The sequence below is a fragment of the Canis aureus genome, chromosome 11 (assembly GCF_053574225.1).
Source record: "Canis aureus isolate CA01 chromosome 11, VMU_Caureus_v.1.0, whole genome shotgun sequence".
Taxonomy (NCBI): domain Eukaryota; kingdom Metazoa; phylum Chordata; class Mammalia; order Carnivora; family Canidae; genus Canis; species Canis aureus.
Window position 1 is genome coordinate 25,351,388 of NC_135621.1, and position 15,426 is coordinate 25,366,813.

General features: G+C 50.8%; 1 protein-coding gene across 7 annotated transcripts in view; it reads left to right on the forward strand.

The window, feature by feature from the left end:
* The window catches only part of PACSIN2 (protein kinase C and casein kinase substrate in neurons 2), a 136,824-nt gene that overhangs the window by 110,915 nt on the left and 10,483 nt on the right, over positions 1 to 15,426 (forward strand). For all 7 annotated transcript variants that reach the window (XM_077914228.1, XM_077914231.1, XM_077914230.1 and 4 more), the window contains 5 exons: positions 4,357 to 4,513; positions 6,632 to 6,867; positions 8,154 to 8,309; positions 12,712 to 12,887; positions 15,266 to 15,386. In XM_077914228.1, the coding sequence (XP_077770354.1) occupies positions 4,357 to 4,513; positions 6,632 to 6,867; positions 8,154 to 8,309; positions 12,712 to 12,887; positions 15,266 to 15,386 (846 nt within the window). The remainder of the gene's footprint in view (positions 1 to 4,356; positions 4,514 to 6,631; positions 6,868 to 8,153; positions 8,310 to 12,711; positions 12,888 to 15,265; positions 15,387 to 15,426) is intronic.

The following is a 15,426-nucleotide window of genomic DNA, read 5'->3' on the forward strand; positions in this document are numbered from 1 at the left end:
CATATACTCATTGAATAACAATTTCATTCCTAAGTATTTACCCAAGAAAAATGAAGGCCTATGTCCACACAAAGACCTGTCAGTGAATGTTCACAGCTTCTTTTTAATTGCCCCACGCTGAAAACAACCATGTCCTTTCAACAGGATGAAAAGGCAAACAAGTCTATGGTGTATCCATACAATGGAATATCTCTTAGCAATTAAAATTAACATAGCATAAGCAGTAGTAACATGGATCAGCCTCAAAAGCCAGACCACATACTGTGTGATTGCCTTTATCTTGGACAGCTCGTCAAAGGGTGCTGGGGACGAAGAATCTCCTGTCCCCTTCAAAGTCCCTTTAGCTGGACTAAAAATCAAATTGACATGAAACAGATTAACAGGAGAAAATAAAATTTAATTTGTATATATGGGGAATCCACACAGACATGGCATATTCCAAAGACAGGCAAAATGAGGTACATATACCTGAGCTGCTTCTCCTGGGCTGAGGAGAAGTGGATAGGGGCCTGGGACTTCAGAGAGAAGGAATGTGATTCACAGGAAGGTGAAAAATACGAGTAAATGTTTAGAAAACAAATGTTTGCTGGGCCACTCAGAAGCGGTGGGACACAGAGGACTTTGATCAGATAGGCCTTGCTGGGTTCCTTCTATCTATCAAGCCTAGTTGGTGGTATAATGTAGGTATCGATGATGGTAGCTCTCTTCCTGGAGCAGATCCTCTCTCTAAATTCTTTGTGAGCAGTTGTGGGGGAGGTAGAGAGCTTTTCCTGAATCTGCTGGGGGTTATGATTGCTTTTTGACTCAGAATAATCTTCATGTCAAAGTGGCCTGTTTTGTGGCGGCCTGCCCTTGGCCCCCATGAGGGACACAGATCAGATCAGTGTTTGCCAGGGCTGTGTGGGGCAGAGATTGACTGCGGGAGGGCACAGGGAACGTGGTGGGGAGATGGAAGTTTCCGTACTTGGATATGGTGATGGCTATACACCGCACACGTTCATCTGAACTCACCTAAGCGTAGACTTGGGAAGGGTGAATATTACCGGTTGTAGATTATATTTCATGTTTCATTATATTTCACTGTAGAGAAACAGCTGTCCGTAGTTCTGCTCTTAGGACAATCTCCAGTGCCTCGCTCAGGGGAGCAGGAAGGCCACACTGCTCTGTCACTGGGCAGTTTATGGAGATGAAACAGTGATACCTGGCATATGTCCCTACGCGAGCACTAAAAGGTTGGCGGTTCCATGCCCACATGGAGCCTTTTCCCCCAGCAAAGGCCGGCAGAGCAGACATTGCTAGAGTGTCATAAACACTCCCTTCTCCCCTTGGCCTCAGCAGTGGTCACAGTGCCAGCATTTATTTATTATCTTTTTTCAATTTTATAATCTTTTATTATCCATAACAACAGCTGCTTTAACGTCTTTGTCAGGCAGCTGTTAAAGGGTGGGTGGGAGGACACCCTTAACCCTAACAAGGAAAACTCAAGCCTTTATGTTCAAGCAAAATTAGAGCTCTTTTAAATGTCCAAAGCTGGGATCCCTGGGTGGCGCAGCAGTTTAGTGCCTGCCTTTGGCCCAGGGCGCGATCCTGGAGACCCGGGATCGAATCCCACGTCAGGCTCCTGGTGCATGGAGCCTGCTTCTCCCTCTGCCTATGTCTCTGCCTCTTTCTCTCTCTCTCTCTGTGACTATCATAAATAAGTGAAAAAAAAAATTAAATGTCCAAAGCTATTAATTAGTTTAATTGAAGCATTAAACTAATTCTGAAAAAAAAAAACTAATTCTGAATTAACATATTTGAATAACCAAGAACTAAAATGTTCAAATCTTTTCTAGTACAAAAAAATTAAATTTGCTTTAGTTATAAAAGAACTCTCTCAATATATACAAACTATACACTTCAGACATTCACAAAAATGTGAGTGGAAGGCTTATCAAAAGACATTTAATACAATTAGTTTTCAACAACCCCTTGATGGTCCACATCTACAAAGATATCCAGCCCAGCTCAACCCCCCCTCCAAAACCCACCCCCCACAGAAAAGCACATACTTACCAGTATTTTTAGCAAGTATGGTTTGGGAATTTGTTTTGTTTAAAAAAAGGCCCCCAGGGCAAGTTATTTACAGTTTAATTTCCATTGTCAACTGATCTGGACCTTGACCGGGATCGGGACCTGGACCTCTGGCGATCCACAGATGCTGGAGACTTAGATCTACTTGAAGAACCACGTTTCTGCCTCTTCTCAGACAGTGCCAGCATTTAAACCTAAACTCATGCTTCGGCAAACATCCTGCCTATATTCCTTGCTGCTTCTCAGATTTTAAGAGTTGTCCTTGAAATATGAACGGCAGCCAAGGTACATGCTGATGGGTCGAACTGATGCGTGTCTTCTTAGGAGGTAGCTTTTTCTTTTCCCTAAATCTTTTTACAAGGGTTTTGAAAAGCAGAGAAATGTCAGGTTGCCAGAGAGCCAACATACTATGATCTTGATTACCAGTGTGGATATTGTTGGTGACAGTGATATGAAAGCCACCTCTGCCTCCTGGTTTCGTGTCAACTATCAAGTCCAAATCGAGCTGTGATGAGCTGAGCTCCTCTTGCCACCAGCTCAGCAACAGAGTTGTGTTTTGTTGGTTACTTTTTTTCTCCTGCTGTAAATTTCAAAATGACAGCAAAGCCCTATTTTAAGGGAAGTGAGCTTGCGGTGTCACTTCCAGCTGATTGTGAAATGCTTGCTTTTAGAGGTGCCTGGGTGGCTCAGTGGGTTAAGCCACCAATTCTTGATTTCGGCTCAGGTCATGATCTCAGAGTCATGAAATTGAGCCCCATGTTGTCAGGTTCTACGTTCAGTGGGGTGTCTTCTTGAGAGATTCTCTGCCTCTGCCCCCTGCTCATGTTTTCTCTCTCTCTCTGTCTCAAAAATAAATAAAAATCTTAAAAAGAAAGAAAGAAATGCTTGCTTTTGCTTTGCTAAGAAAGGGACAACTGAAGGGTAAAGTTGAAAACTGTGTGTTTTGGTGAGTAGCAGCAGCCTGGCCATGCTCCGGGCCAGAACAACAACTGATGTGGGCTCCCAGAGCTATTCGTGAACCTCAGCATTGCCTGCTGGACAATGCTGCCCAGGCCACCTCACTTCCAGGGGTCCTTACTGATCCCATGGAAGCAGGGTTCTCTCTGGCCTCCGGGACAGCCCTTCCTGAAGGGGCCAGAGCCCCTTCTCCCCCATTGCCCATCTCCCTGGGGGCCCATGTGTTCTGTCTCTCTGAGAGGTCTTCACTAACCACCACTGCCTTTACCTGGAGAATTTAGCTCAGTTGAATTCATTTAGAAATGGTAAGATTGATGAAAGTTGATTAAGATTTTTGAAGACAAGGAAGAAAGGATTGTAATAAAACAGATCATTTTTTTGCCACATTTCCTTCCAGTCCTCCAATGTCCAAATTAGCCACTAATATTTTGTCAATTATTCTCTTGTATTTGATAATTTAGATGAGCTGATCTCTTTTCAGGTGTGAAAGTAGTCAAAATCACCATAACCCTCATCAAAGCAGATAAGAGTCTGAGCTTTGCTATCAAGACTGCCCTACCTGGAGCCTTTTGAAACACAGCAGTGGCTGCACTGCTGCTGCAGGATCAGGGGGAAATGTGTCATTCTCTAAGCCTTGGTGTTCTCCTGTTCAAATGGGGACAGTTATTCCTACTTGTTAAGGCAGGGCAATATTTGGAGGTAAGACACCTGCTGTGGTGCCTGGCACATAGTGGGTGCTCAGTAGTGGGAAATAGTATTTATTGCTCTAATCGATAAGTGAAAATAATCCAGCATGGGAAGACATTAAAGCAGAAGGTACTTCAAACATATTTCTATCTATTTATATAATGATGATCACAAAAGACCTTTAGCCAATTCTGTAATATTAATTATAACATCATTTTGAGTTACTGAATTCTTTTTCTTCCTTTCTTTTTTTTCCCTAAATCTCTCTAGTCAGACATCACTTACTCTGGGTAGCTGTCCCTGGCCCCTCACTCTGCATGAGATGCCCTTCTGGGCACCCTCAGCCCCTCACTTCCCTCTGTCAGACCCCTTCCTGTGCTGGTCTATCTCCTTCACTGACCCACAGGTCAGAGCGCAGACACCAGCCATGTAGTTATTGAGAAGTTTCAAATCACTGTTTTTAAAAATATTCCTGCTAGTGGAATCTTAGTGGGAGCTTATCATCTAATGATGCAGGATGCCTTCTGAGTGGGGCGGGGGGTGTGGGGGGATGGATGAGCACCCAGGAGCCCAGCTGGCATGGAGGCTGTTTGTACAGCCGAGCGGGGCCCAGCCTCACAGTGTGGTTCTGTCTCCTAGGTTGGGAACTACAAGCGGACTGTGAAGCGGATAGACGATGGCCACCGCCTGTGCAGCGACCTTATGAACTGCCTGCACGAGCGGGCACGCATTGAGAAGGCCTACGCACAGCAGCTCACAGAGTGGGCGCGGCGCTGGAGGCAGCTCGTCGAGAAGGGTAGGGAGGCCACGGCACAGGGCGTCTTGACCTGGGTGCTCTGGGCAGCTCTCACAAGAACAGGGCAGCAGTGTGTCTCAGTTCTTGGGGCTGTGATTCATACAGGGGAGCGGCACGATGCCATCACCCAGCAGCACGGACTGTGTGGGCTTTCCTCCCCTGCGGCACATGGGGCTCCTCTCTGCAGGCAGCACCGGAGTCCCCCCTTGCGGCCCTTGTCATCCATGGGACATGCTATACTTGCCAGTTTAACTCAGAAGGGTTCCTTCAGGGCTCAGATTTGAGTAGCGCTGCTATCACATCAGAGGCCTTGCTGCTCCACACTGTGGGTTCCAACAAGGAGAGTTGTTGATCTGTAAGCTTGGCTGTGTAGTGCATCAGGTGAGACTAGATGGTGACATCTGGCAGCCTTTCTGATTTTGAATGTGTGTGTGTGTGTGTTTTTTTTTGTTTTTTGTTTTTTTTATTCATAGAGACATAGAGAGAAAGGCAGAGACACAGACAGAGGGAGAAGCAGGCACCATGCAAAGAGCCTGACGTGGGACTCGATCCAGGGTCTCCAGGATCACGCCCTGGGCTGCAGGCGGCGCTAAATCGCTACGCCACTGGGGCTGCCCCTGATTTTGAATGTTAACGGGAATGAGTAGAGGTGTTGTACACGTTTTGCCCCCCACTCCCTCCCGAGCAAAACACACAAGATTCTGGAGCTTAGTAACAGAACGCTGCTCTGGCTATGGATTGCGCTCAGAATGCACTTCCCAGCAGTAGAGGGGCAGCTTGATGGATTACAGGGTTTCCTGGGACAGAAGCCGAGTAGTGGGATTTTCTCAGGGTGTGCTATGGGCCAGGCCCTTCTACCGTGATGACTGACTTCAGAGGATGGGGAAGCCAGGCCACTGGTCCTGCAGTCCTGGACGGGCGGGGCCTCAGGCAGCTGCTGCTGGGTCTGGACTAGCTGCTCATCTTTCCCCTGTTGAAGCAAGTCGTCTGTAGGGCTTAGCACAGTGCCTTGGTGGAGTAGGTGTCTGGGAGTGAGACGGCCATGCCCGGGTACTGAGTAGCCAGGGAAGGGGCAGCTCCTGTGAACCATAACTGTTATTGTTTTAGTTCTAACTCCTAGGGCCCAGCTGTTAGCACTGTCCCTTGTGTTTGTTCAGAACCTGAGGTTCACAAAGCCCCCTTGTCCCCCTCACCTGTGGACTCTGCCCCTGTGTCGCAGACCCAGCAGGAGAGGGAGCTGCTTGTTTTGTAGACACAAAGGATTATAAGTTCAGGAGGGCTCGCCTTCCACGGTTCATGGTTCCTTCATGTCATTACCCAGCTTGAACAGTGACTGTCCCCTGGGAGAGCCTTGAGGTCAGGGCCTGGCTCTTCCCATCTTCATCCTCAGATTGTGTCATAGCCTCCTTCTCTCTCACCTGACCCCACGCCGCCCCACACCCTCAACAAGATGACAGGCCAAATGACGAGCTCCCTTCCTAAGCACAGTGTGCAGGGTGACCACTATCTAGAGATTTCCATCTGGCTAGAACAGGTTCCTGCCTCCAACTCCCCTTCCTCTCCCCAAGACAGGCCTTCCATTCTGCTGTGGAGACAGTCCTCTGCTTGATGGGGCAGCTCTCGAGTTCTTGCTCCAAGCCAGGCTCCAGGCTCCGCTCCTGTCATGGGATTGAAAAGAGCAGTGCTGACCTCAGGGAAGGGAGAGGGTGGGCTCTGAGCCGCTGGGGAGAGAAGTCAGTCCACTGCAGAGGCGACTCCTTCTCCGGCCAGCCTTAAGCAAATTAAAACTTCCAAGAGGCAGAAATTCATGTTTTTAAAAAGTTTAGTGACTTTAGAAAAAGAAAATGTGTATGTATAATCCCCCAGTTTCCCTAACAGAAGAATGGTTGAGTAGATCCAGCTTCAGTTCCTTATTCTTTATTCATCCCAAGCTGAAAAAGGAACAGACACTGAGAGAAAACTGAAAGAACCGAAAAGAACCCTACCCCACCCCTGCCCAGCCAGGCTGTCCTCTGGAATTCTGTCCTCACAACCAAGAGGTTAATGGACAGAGTCCCCACACAATGCCTGTCTGGGGGCCCCAGTGCCCCATAACCAGCAGCTTCTCTTCTGTGCCAGGGCCCCAGTATGGGACGTTGGAGAAGGCCTGGACGGCTCTCATGTCCGAGGCGGAGAGGGTGAGCGAGCTGCACCTAGAGGTGAAAGCCTCGCTGATGAACGAGGACTTCGAGAAGATCAAGAACTGGCAGAAGGAAGCCTTTCACAAGCAGATGATGGGAGGCTTCAAGGAGACCAAAGAAGCCGAGGACGGCTTTCGGAAGGCACAGAAGCCCTGGGCCAAGAAGCTGAAAGAGGTGCCTCCATCCTGCAGGCTGCTCCCTGCCTGGCCTGACCCTGTGCTTTTTGGCTAGTCCTGCCCTGATGCTTTGGGCCCAGGATCTAACAGGGGCAGAGATGGGGGTCCCCCCCTGGACCAGAAGCCCCTGCTGGCTAACAGTGACCAATTCCAAGACACAAAAATCCCTTTGGGCTGGTAGAAAGATTGATTTAAAATTTTTCCTTCTTTTGTATGTGTTTCCTCTGAAATTTGCAAATGATACTGATACTGGTTTTTTTAAAAGTAGCAGCTGAAGCTGCTGAGTCTTTCCCGGCTTTTGCTAGCTAGAGGCTCTTCTACAGGCACCCCCACTCTCAGCACAAAAGGGGCCCCCTTCCCCCTTCCACTGCCAAAGCTCTGCCAGCCCCGTTCTTGGGTGGACTTCCTGCTTCCTTCTGTCTCCGCCTGTTGGGTTTTCTCAGGAGCCGTACCACCTCCCTCCTCCTGAGAATCACCTGGAACAGCCCTCTGTCTTTAGGTTGTAACAACAGGCTTTCCTTCTTTCTTCTGTGTCTTGGCTCTTGCCACATCTCCTTTATCTTGCTTCTTGTCCATGGCCTTGTGTAATGACAACCATGAGGCCATGGTTACAAAACTCCTCTTTCCTCTCTAGATTGAACTTTGACTTTGGCTCAAGGAAAGAAGGATCTGTTAAATAAAGACACAGCTGTGTGTGTATGCACTTGTGTGCATGTACATGTTCTAGCTGTGTGAGGTAGCCGTGGAACACGTGGCCTGTGACTCTGCCTCCCAACATTACCCCCTCCTGTTAGCTCCGGAACTTTGGAACGTCCTTTGTATTTGCCATTCCAGCTGCCTGGCATGCTCTTCTCACAGACAGCCACACCTCCTGCACATTCTTGCTCCGTGTCATCTTGGCTGGCTCTCTCCAGCTGCCTCAGCATGGTGCCCCACCTCTCATCCCTGCTTCCCTCTCCTTCTTGGCACTCATCACCCTCTTGTTCACTCTGTTCTTCAGCTAGCTCTTGTGGTTGCCTCTCTAGCTCGATGGAGAGCTCCCTGAAAGCCAGGGTCTTGGGTGCTGCACCCTGGTGCCCAGAATGGCACCTGACCCGAAGCAGGCACCCTGTCAGTATCTGTTGAGCGTACTCCTCCCTTGTACCTAGTTGTAATTATACGACAGGCACAGCTTATACCTGTTCCTCCCCTTCCTTGGGGTGTTGCAGGCAGAGTCTGTGAAACCTCTAGTTAGGATCTTGAACTTGCGGACACGTAACACTCAGGAGCTCATTCTCCCTGCAGGTAGAGGCAGCAAAGAAGGCCTACCATGCAGCATGCAAAGAGGAGAAGTTGGCCACATCACGAGAAACCAATAGCAAAGCAGACCCATCCCTCAACCCTGAGCAGCTCAAGAAGTTGCAAGACAAAGTAGAAAAATGCAAGCAAGACGTTCTTAAGGTAAATGTGGCACATCGTTTTCCATGGTGAATGCACAAGCCTCGCCAGACACCTCTCTGGCCCGCAGTTAGCTTTGTCGCCACTTGATTGGAGGGGTGGAGAGATGGCACAGCAGTAAGACCTATTCCTGCCCTCAGGAGGCTCCCACGTGAGTGCCTTACCTTCCCACAGCCCCCTGCCCACTTCAGGATGGAGGGCAGAACTGAGTGCTGGGCAAGCAGGGCAACGGCCGATTCTTCTGCTCAGGAAAAGGTGGTGGGGTGGCCAGGGCTGCTGTGAGAGAAGTGGGAGGGACCAGCTTGTGCAGGACATGGAGGTGTGGATGTCAGCGGCAGGGGCCTGATGCAAGAGCTGGCCCGGAGGGTTATGATGACCAAGTGGTCTTGCAAGGCGAGTGAAGTAAGGAGCTTCAGGATACTGCTAACAGGGAGCCACTGAAAGAAGGTTCCAGAGCTCAAGGAGGGCAGAGGTGTGGAGGAAGACCACAGCTTAGAAGGGTTGCTCTGGTGGTGAGTGGAGGGAGTCCCATGAAGGTGGAGTGCCTGGGACGCCCAGCACACTGTGGCCACGGGGAGCTTGGAGAGGTCGGGGGAGCGGGCAGGTTTCCCCGCAGCCCCGGCAGTGAAGGCCCAGAGAGGTGTGGGTGGGGGCTGCGGGTGCTCAGCCAAGAGTCCGTGAATAGGCCCTGTGTGCAGCATCCTGGGTGCCCTTCTGCCTTTCTGTGCAGTGTGGGGGGGTGAGGGGGGCCCTGCTGCCGTGGGTTGGAGAGATCAAATGGGAGGATGGTATAAACTAGGGGGACAAAGGGGGGCCTCTATGGATGCAGGTAGTGATTCAACCTGGAAGGCCTGAGTCACAGGATGCAAACACTAGACAGATTCATATAATTTAAAAGTTCCCAGGAAGTGAAAACTGACGTGAGCAAGGCCTAGGCCACCACCTCTGCTGAGTGGAAAGGGGTGCAGGGCTGGGGGCTGAGCTGTCTGGAGTCCTCCTTGCCGCAGTGCTGAGGGAGGAGAGATGCCAGCGTGCGTTTGGGCAGAGAGGCCCAGAGAGGTGTGGGTGGAGGCTGTGGGTTGAGCCAGGTTGAGAAGGGCTGTGTCCCGGGAGCAACATGTTGTTCTTCCCCCCAAAGGGGAAACGGGAGAGCTCTGAGCTGCTGTGTTAAACCCACCACCCTTTCAGCCTGGATGGACACCACTGAACCCAGGGAATTTAGGTGGTGGCATCTCTGTTGTGTGACCGAGGAAACTGAGTTCAGAGAGGCTTAGTCTTGTGCCACCTGGTAGTGTGAGTGAGGGAAGGCCGGACCCTCTCTCCCTGCTCCTCACTGCTGTCACTGGCATACAGGGGAGGGTGGTTGTGGGGACTGTCTACAGAAGAGTTCATCACTCAGAGCAAGCACCTGAGTCCCTTGGGGAGTGGCCCCGACTGCCCACACCTGGTTCTGGAACTGGGTCCAGTCCAGGAGTGTGGGGTTGCCAGGAGGCTGCCTCCACTGCGAGATCAGGTGAGGAGTCTGGGGCTACTTGTTGAATGGGGTGGGCACCCGGGCTTAAGGAAAATAAGGCTGGGACGATGCTCAGGGTTGCTGTTACCATGTGTCCAGAACGGTGCCTGGAGGAGGGGCGAGGCTTCTCTGTTCCTGGGTGTGGATGGAGGGTTGGGGTGGGGGTGAGGGACATAGACACACGTACCTTTCATGTTTCATTGCCATTCACAACGGAATCTACCAAATTGGTCCAGGGTCCGAAGTCAGACATAAGGCACCTGTCAGGATGGCTGGGCCACTTTATAGAACCTTCCCTCCTGGCTCTGTGGTCCAGCCAGTGACCATGGGGCATGATGGACCTTGTAGGCTGAGAGCTGGCCTGGAAAGGAGGGCGACTTCACCCTCCCACTCTCCTTGAAACAAGTTCTAAAAACCAGCACTGACTGGCTACATAGGCCCATCTGTGTTTCTCATTGGTCAGGCCATGACTGCGTCCTGCAGTACCTGTCAGAAGGGACTTTCTCATGTTCAGTGCTAAGTGTCCCAGTCCACAGGAGAGCGAAGGCTGCCTTTGTTTCACTCCATGGATGTTTCCTAGGAACTTTCTTTGTGCTCTGTGCTAGGAATTCCCCGATAGTGATGACCCTGCTCTGTATCTGGCTTTGCTGGGGCAGGGCTGTTTGTAAGCACAGGGAGGCCCCAGGGAGGCTCCTGTGTGTTGTTGGAGTACCCCAGAGAAGTGGTTTCTCTGTGCTGCTCTGGTGGTACCACCAGGCCCTGTGTATTTAAACCACAGCTGCATGTCTTAAGGCCTCTGACCTAGTGATCCCACGCAGAGCCTCACACGTCTAGGGAGATGATGATGATAATGAGTAGTCAGAGCATTTGGTGGTGCTCTGTTCCTCCTGGGAATGTCCACATTCTGGAAGGGATGACCTTTTCTTGGGGTCACAGAGGACCCAAGCCCAGCCAGGAGGCTCAGAAGTAGAACAAGGAACAGAATATGAGGGGGTGCCAGGAAGGGAGACTTTAGGGAGTGGGTTGGGCCTATAAGGGAAGTCTTGGAGAAGAGGGGTCTCTGGACCATAAAGGGGAGTTTTCCAGGGCTTGAGTCACAGAAGGGTGTCCAGGAGAAAAGCAGCGTAGATGGTGAGTAGATTTGGGGTCTGGAGTAGGGGCAGAGCTGCTCCAGAGGCTGCAGAGGCTGGGGTCCTAAGACATGGCCTTGATCCAGAAGGCAGGGGCAGGGCAGCCTGTAATGGTTCAAGGAGGCTCAGCCCTTTCTCAGAAGCCGGCACCATGGTCAGGGACAGAAAAGCAAAGTTCCTGGGGAGCTAGCCAGCCTGTCTGTCTGTGATCGCCCCCATTTCTCAGGGTCTCCACAGTGGAAAGGCTGCAGCCCTGCTGTGCCTCATTTTGCCCCAGGAGGCTATGATGGCCTTCCATATTTCCTTTCTGCTCAGACCCCTCGTTGAGGACAGTCTTGGAATGAATGTATGGGGATGTGACAGGCCTGGGGGACACAGGGACGGGGACTTTTTTGAATGCCTACTTCATGCAGCTTGGTGCTCATTTTGTGTCATCTCATTTAAATATCAGAATGCCATGAAGTGGAAGTGTAGGCATTGTGGGTTCAGTTCCAGACCACTGCAATAAAGTGAGTCAAATGAATTTTTTGGTATCTCAGCGCACATAAAAGCTATATTTACCAAATAGTGTCATTTACTACGTGTGCAATAGCATTATGTCTAAAAACAGTATACACACCTTAATTTAAAAATACTTTATTACTAAAAAACAATGCTAACCATCATCTGAGGTTTCAGTGAATCATAATCACTAATCACGGATCACCATGACAAATGCAATAATGATAATAATGAAAACTTGAAATATTGTGAGAATTACCGAAACGTGAGCAGAGACAACAGAGCGAGCAAGTGCTGTGGGAGCAATGGTACTACCAATAGACTTGCTCCACACAGGGCTGCCACAGACCCTCGGTCTCCTAAAACATGAAGTACTGTGGTGCGACTGTGGGGCGACATAAAATGAGGTTTGCCTCTACCTCGTTTTCTGCGAGGCGAAGTGAGGCTGTAAGAAACTCTGTGCGGTACCAGGACTCGCCCCCAGGGCTGTCTGGCACTCATACCCCGTGCTCTTGCCCTGAGGTGTCCGCTGAGTCACCACTGCTGTGGGGAAGGTCCGAGGCTCAAGGGGGTCCTGGCACAGTCCTTGCCTGAGGAGAGAGGACATGGGTGGATGCTGTGGGCAGGGGTCAGTGTGGCAGTGGTGCCCAACCATGCACCCTGGGTTCCAGAGGGACCGTCCCCTCCCCAGCATTGACCTGTTTGGGCCTGCTGCTAGCTAAGAGGCCCGGCAGATGCCAGGAGTATGGTTGGCAGTTTGGAAGTGGAGGGTCTGAGACTTGAACTTGACTTTGAAAGTAGAGTCTGTCAGACTCCAGAGCTTATGCTTTCGAGTCTGTGGAGGCCTGAGAAGCTTTCCCCAGCGATGGCCTTAGTGGTGGAGATGGCATTAGAGATGAGCTTGGAGGGCCTGGCTGTGTGGGGTGGGAATATTGTTCCAGCCCAGATTGGGTGGGAGCACCCTTCAGGAGCAGAGGTAGAGTGTGAGTCTTCTGGGCTGGAATCTGAGGGGTGCCAGGGAAGGAGATCCTTGGATGCTGGGTCACAGCTCCTCACCCCGCTTACTCCTCATAAAGTCACTCAAAATGTCTGCCTTAATATAGTCACCCTATAAGTAGGCCTAGATGCTGATGATTCAGAAGGGGACGAAGGCAAGTGAGGAGCAGGGTGGTGCAGAGCCTGGCTCACCTTCTCTCCATCAGAGGGAACCAGAGTGAATGGAAATGAACCTCTGCCCTGTGGTGCCTGGATTGTCTTGTAGACCAAAGAGAAATATGAGAAGTCCCTGAAGGAGCTTGATCAGAGCACGCCGCAGTACATGGAGAACATGGAGCAGGTGTTTGAGCAGTGCCAGCAGTTTGAGGAAAAGCGTCTGCGCTTCTTCCGGGAAGTTCTGCTGGAGGTTCAAAAGCACCTAGACTTGTCAAATGTGGCCAGGTAAGTTTCCATTTTTTTTTTAAATTTTTATTTATTTATGATAGTCACAGAGAGAGAGAGAGAGAGAGAGGCAGAGACATAAGCAGAGGGAGAGGCAGGCTCCATGCACTGGGAGCCCGACGTGGGATTCGATCCCAGGTCTCCAGGATCGCGCCCTGGGCCAAAGGTAGGTGCCAAACCGCTGTGCCACCCAGGGATCCCAAGTTTCCATTTAGAGAAAGAGCACATCACCAGGAGGCCAGTGGGAAATTGCTTTTGAATAAAGCTCAGTCACTACTCTCCAGACTTAGGATGGCAGTGTTTGTCAGAAGAGCTTCTCCCTGGGGGTGCCTGGGTGGCTCTGTCAGTCAATCGTCTGACTTCTGATTTCAGCTCAGGTCATGATCTCAGGATTGTGGGATTGAGCCCCGTGTCGGGTGTCATGCCCAGTGGGGAGTCTACTTGGGATACTACCCCTGCCCCCAGTAAATCTTTAAAAAAAAAAAAAAATCTCTCTGGTTAAGTCCTCCTGCCCAGGGAGGAAACTTGTGCTGAGCCCATGTGCAGGTGCACAGTCGGCCTATGCTGGGCATCCCATCAGCCTGGGTCAGCTCATTGCTGGTCTGAGCTAGGCAGCCTCAGGCTGCGCATTAAGGTGAGCCATGAGCCACCAGCTCTAAGTACGACACTCGAGGTCCAGGTAGGAAGGGAGGGCCGCAGCCTGGATCAGCCACAGTTGGCATATTTGGAATCCAGCCAGGAGCATTTCTCTGTGTTTCCCAGGTTGGTGCCCTTCCCTCAGGACCATCTTACGGAGGCCCTTCCCTTCAAGTGGCTGGCTGCCCACTCAACCTTGACTTCTCGGGGGCCTCTTGGGCAGCACAGGCCCTCGGAGGCTCAGCTCTGGATCCTGACATAGAGGTTGTGATGTTCTTTCTGCACTTGCCTTCTCTTTTTTCCCACGATGCCTCCATTGGGGCAGAGGTCTGAGCTAACCATGGATGTGGATTCAGTCATCCTTATTGCAGAGCTGTGTAGAAATGACTCACAAGCTAAGACTTGTCTTTTTTTTTTCTTTTTTTTAGACTTGTCGTTGTTAAGAAATTGCATTCCCTTTGTCTCCTGTATAATTCAGTGGAAGGGAATAATTATTGTATCGCCACTCTGCCAGTATTTAATGCTTAGGACAGTCTGTAAAGTGGGTGGCATTATTCCCCATTTACCAGGGGGGAAGCTGAGGCCAGTTTTGGTGGATTAACTTGCCTGGGGCTGCACTGCTGGCTGGGGTAGGGCAGCCGTGCCCATTATGTGCACGTTGTCCTTGGCTGGCATGCCTGGCCTCACTGAGTCCTCGAAGCCAGCCTGGGGAGTAGATGGCAGAGTAGTGTCCTAGGGCTACCATAACAAAATACCAAACCCCTGGCTTACGACAGCAGAAATTTATTGTCTCAGTGTGGGGATGGGAAGTACGAAATCAAGATGTTGGCAGGGCCGTGTTCCCTCTGAGGCTCTAGGGGGGAGGATCGTTCCAATTGTCATTCTGTCTGCTGCCAATCCTTGGCTTATAGACACATCACCCCTGCCACGTGGCCATCTTCTCTCTGTGTCTTCATGTACCCTTTCCTCTGTGTGTATCTGCGTGTCTACATTTCTCCCAGCAATTAGGGCCCACCCTAATGACCTCATTTTAACTTAATTATTTCTGTAAAAACCCTATCTCCAAATAAAATCACATTCTAAGATACTGGGGGTCAGGACTTCAACATATGTTGTGTGGAGGACACACTTCAACTTAGACCAGATGGCACTGTGCCCACTCAACAGAGGAAACTGAGACCCAGAGAGGGAAAGGACTTGCCTGCCATGTAGGTGATAAGGGGAAACACTAGGTCCTGTCCTTCATAATCCACTTTCTAGGATGTTGAGCTGGTGTGAGCTGCTGCTCCAGGTAGAGGGTGAGTTCTGCGGCCACAGCACTGGGCAGTCTTCACTTACAGCTTTTGCACCTTCCAGCTTTTTTTGAAGGGATGAGGGGGAACTTTCCTGATTCTGGACCTGTTTAAGTGGAGCCACAGAGGTCAGTGCCCATGTGGCCAAGATGCTGGCACCTGCTGCATTATCTGACATAGAGCACTGCCCTGCCACCTGGTTTGATTTCAAGCCAATTTGTGGGAAGCCAAAGCTGTGGCTTGCAGCCCATGGTGGTGTTTCGTCTGCTGTGCACACTGAGGCCAGATAATCATCCAGCCAAGCCAGGGCAGAGCATCCCAGTCCGAGCTACAAAGCCAACTCTGTGTGGCCAGAGCCCACGCCCCCACTGTGGCCAGGCTCTGGGGCAGGGTGAATGGGGGCCATCCCTGCCTTCCAAGAGAGTCATGCATTTCCTCTCTCTGATTTAGCTACAAGAACATTTACCGTGACCTGGAGCAGAGCATTAAAGCTGCTGACGCGGTGGAGGACCTGAGGTGGTTCAGAGCCAACCACGGGCCAGGCATGTCTATGAACTGGCCACAGTTTGAGGTAAGAGGAGGCTGTGCCCAGGACCCCTTTGGTCTGGCAG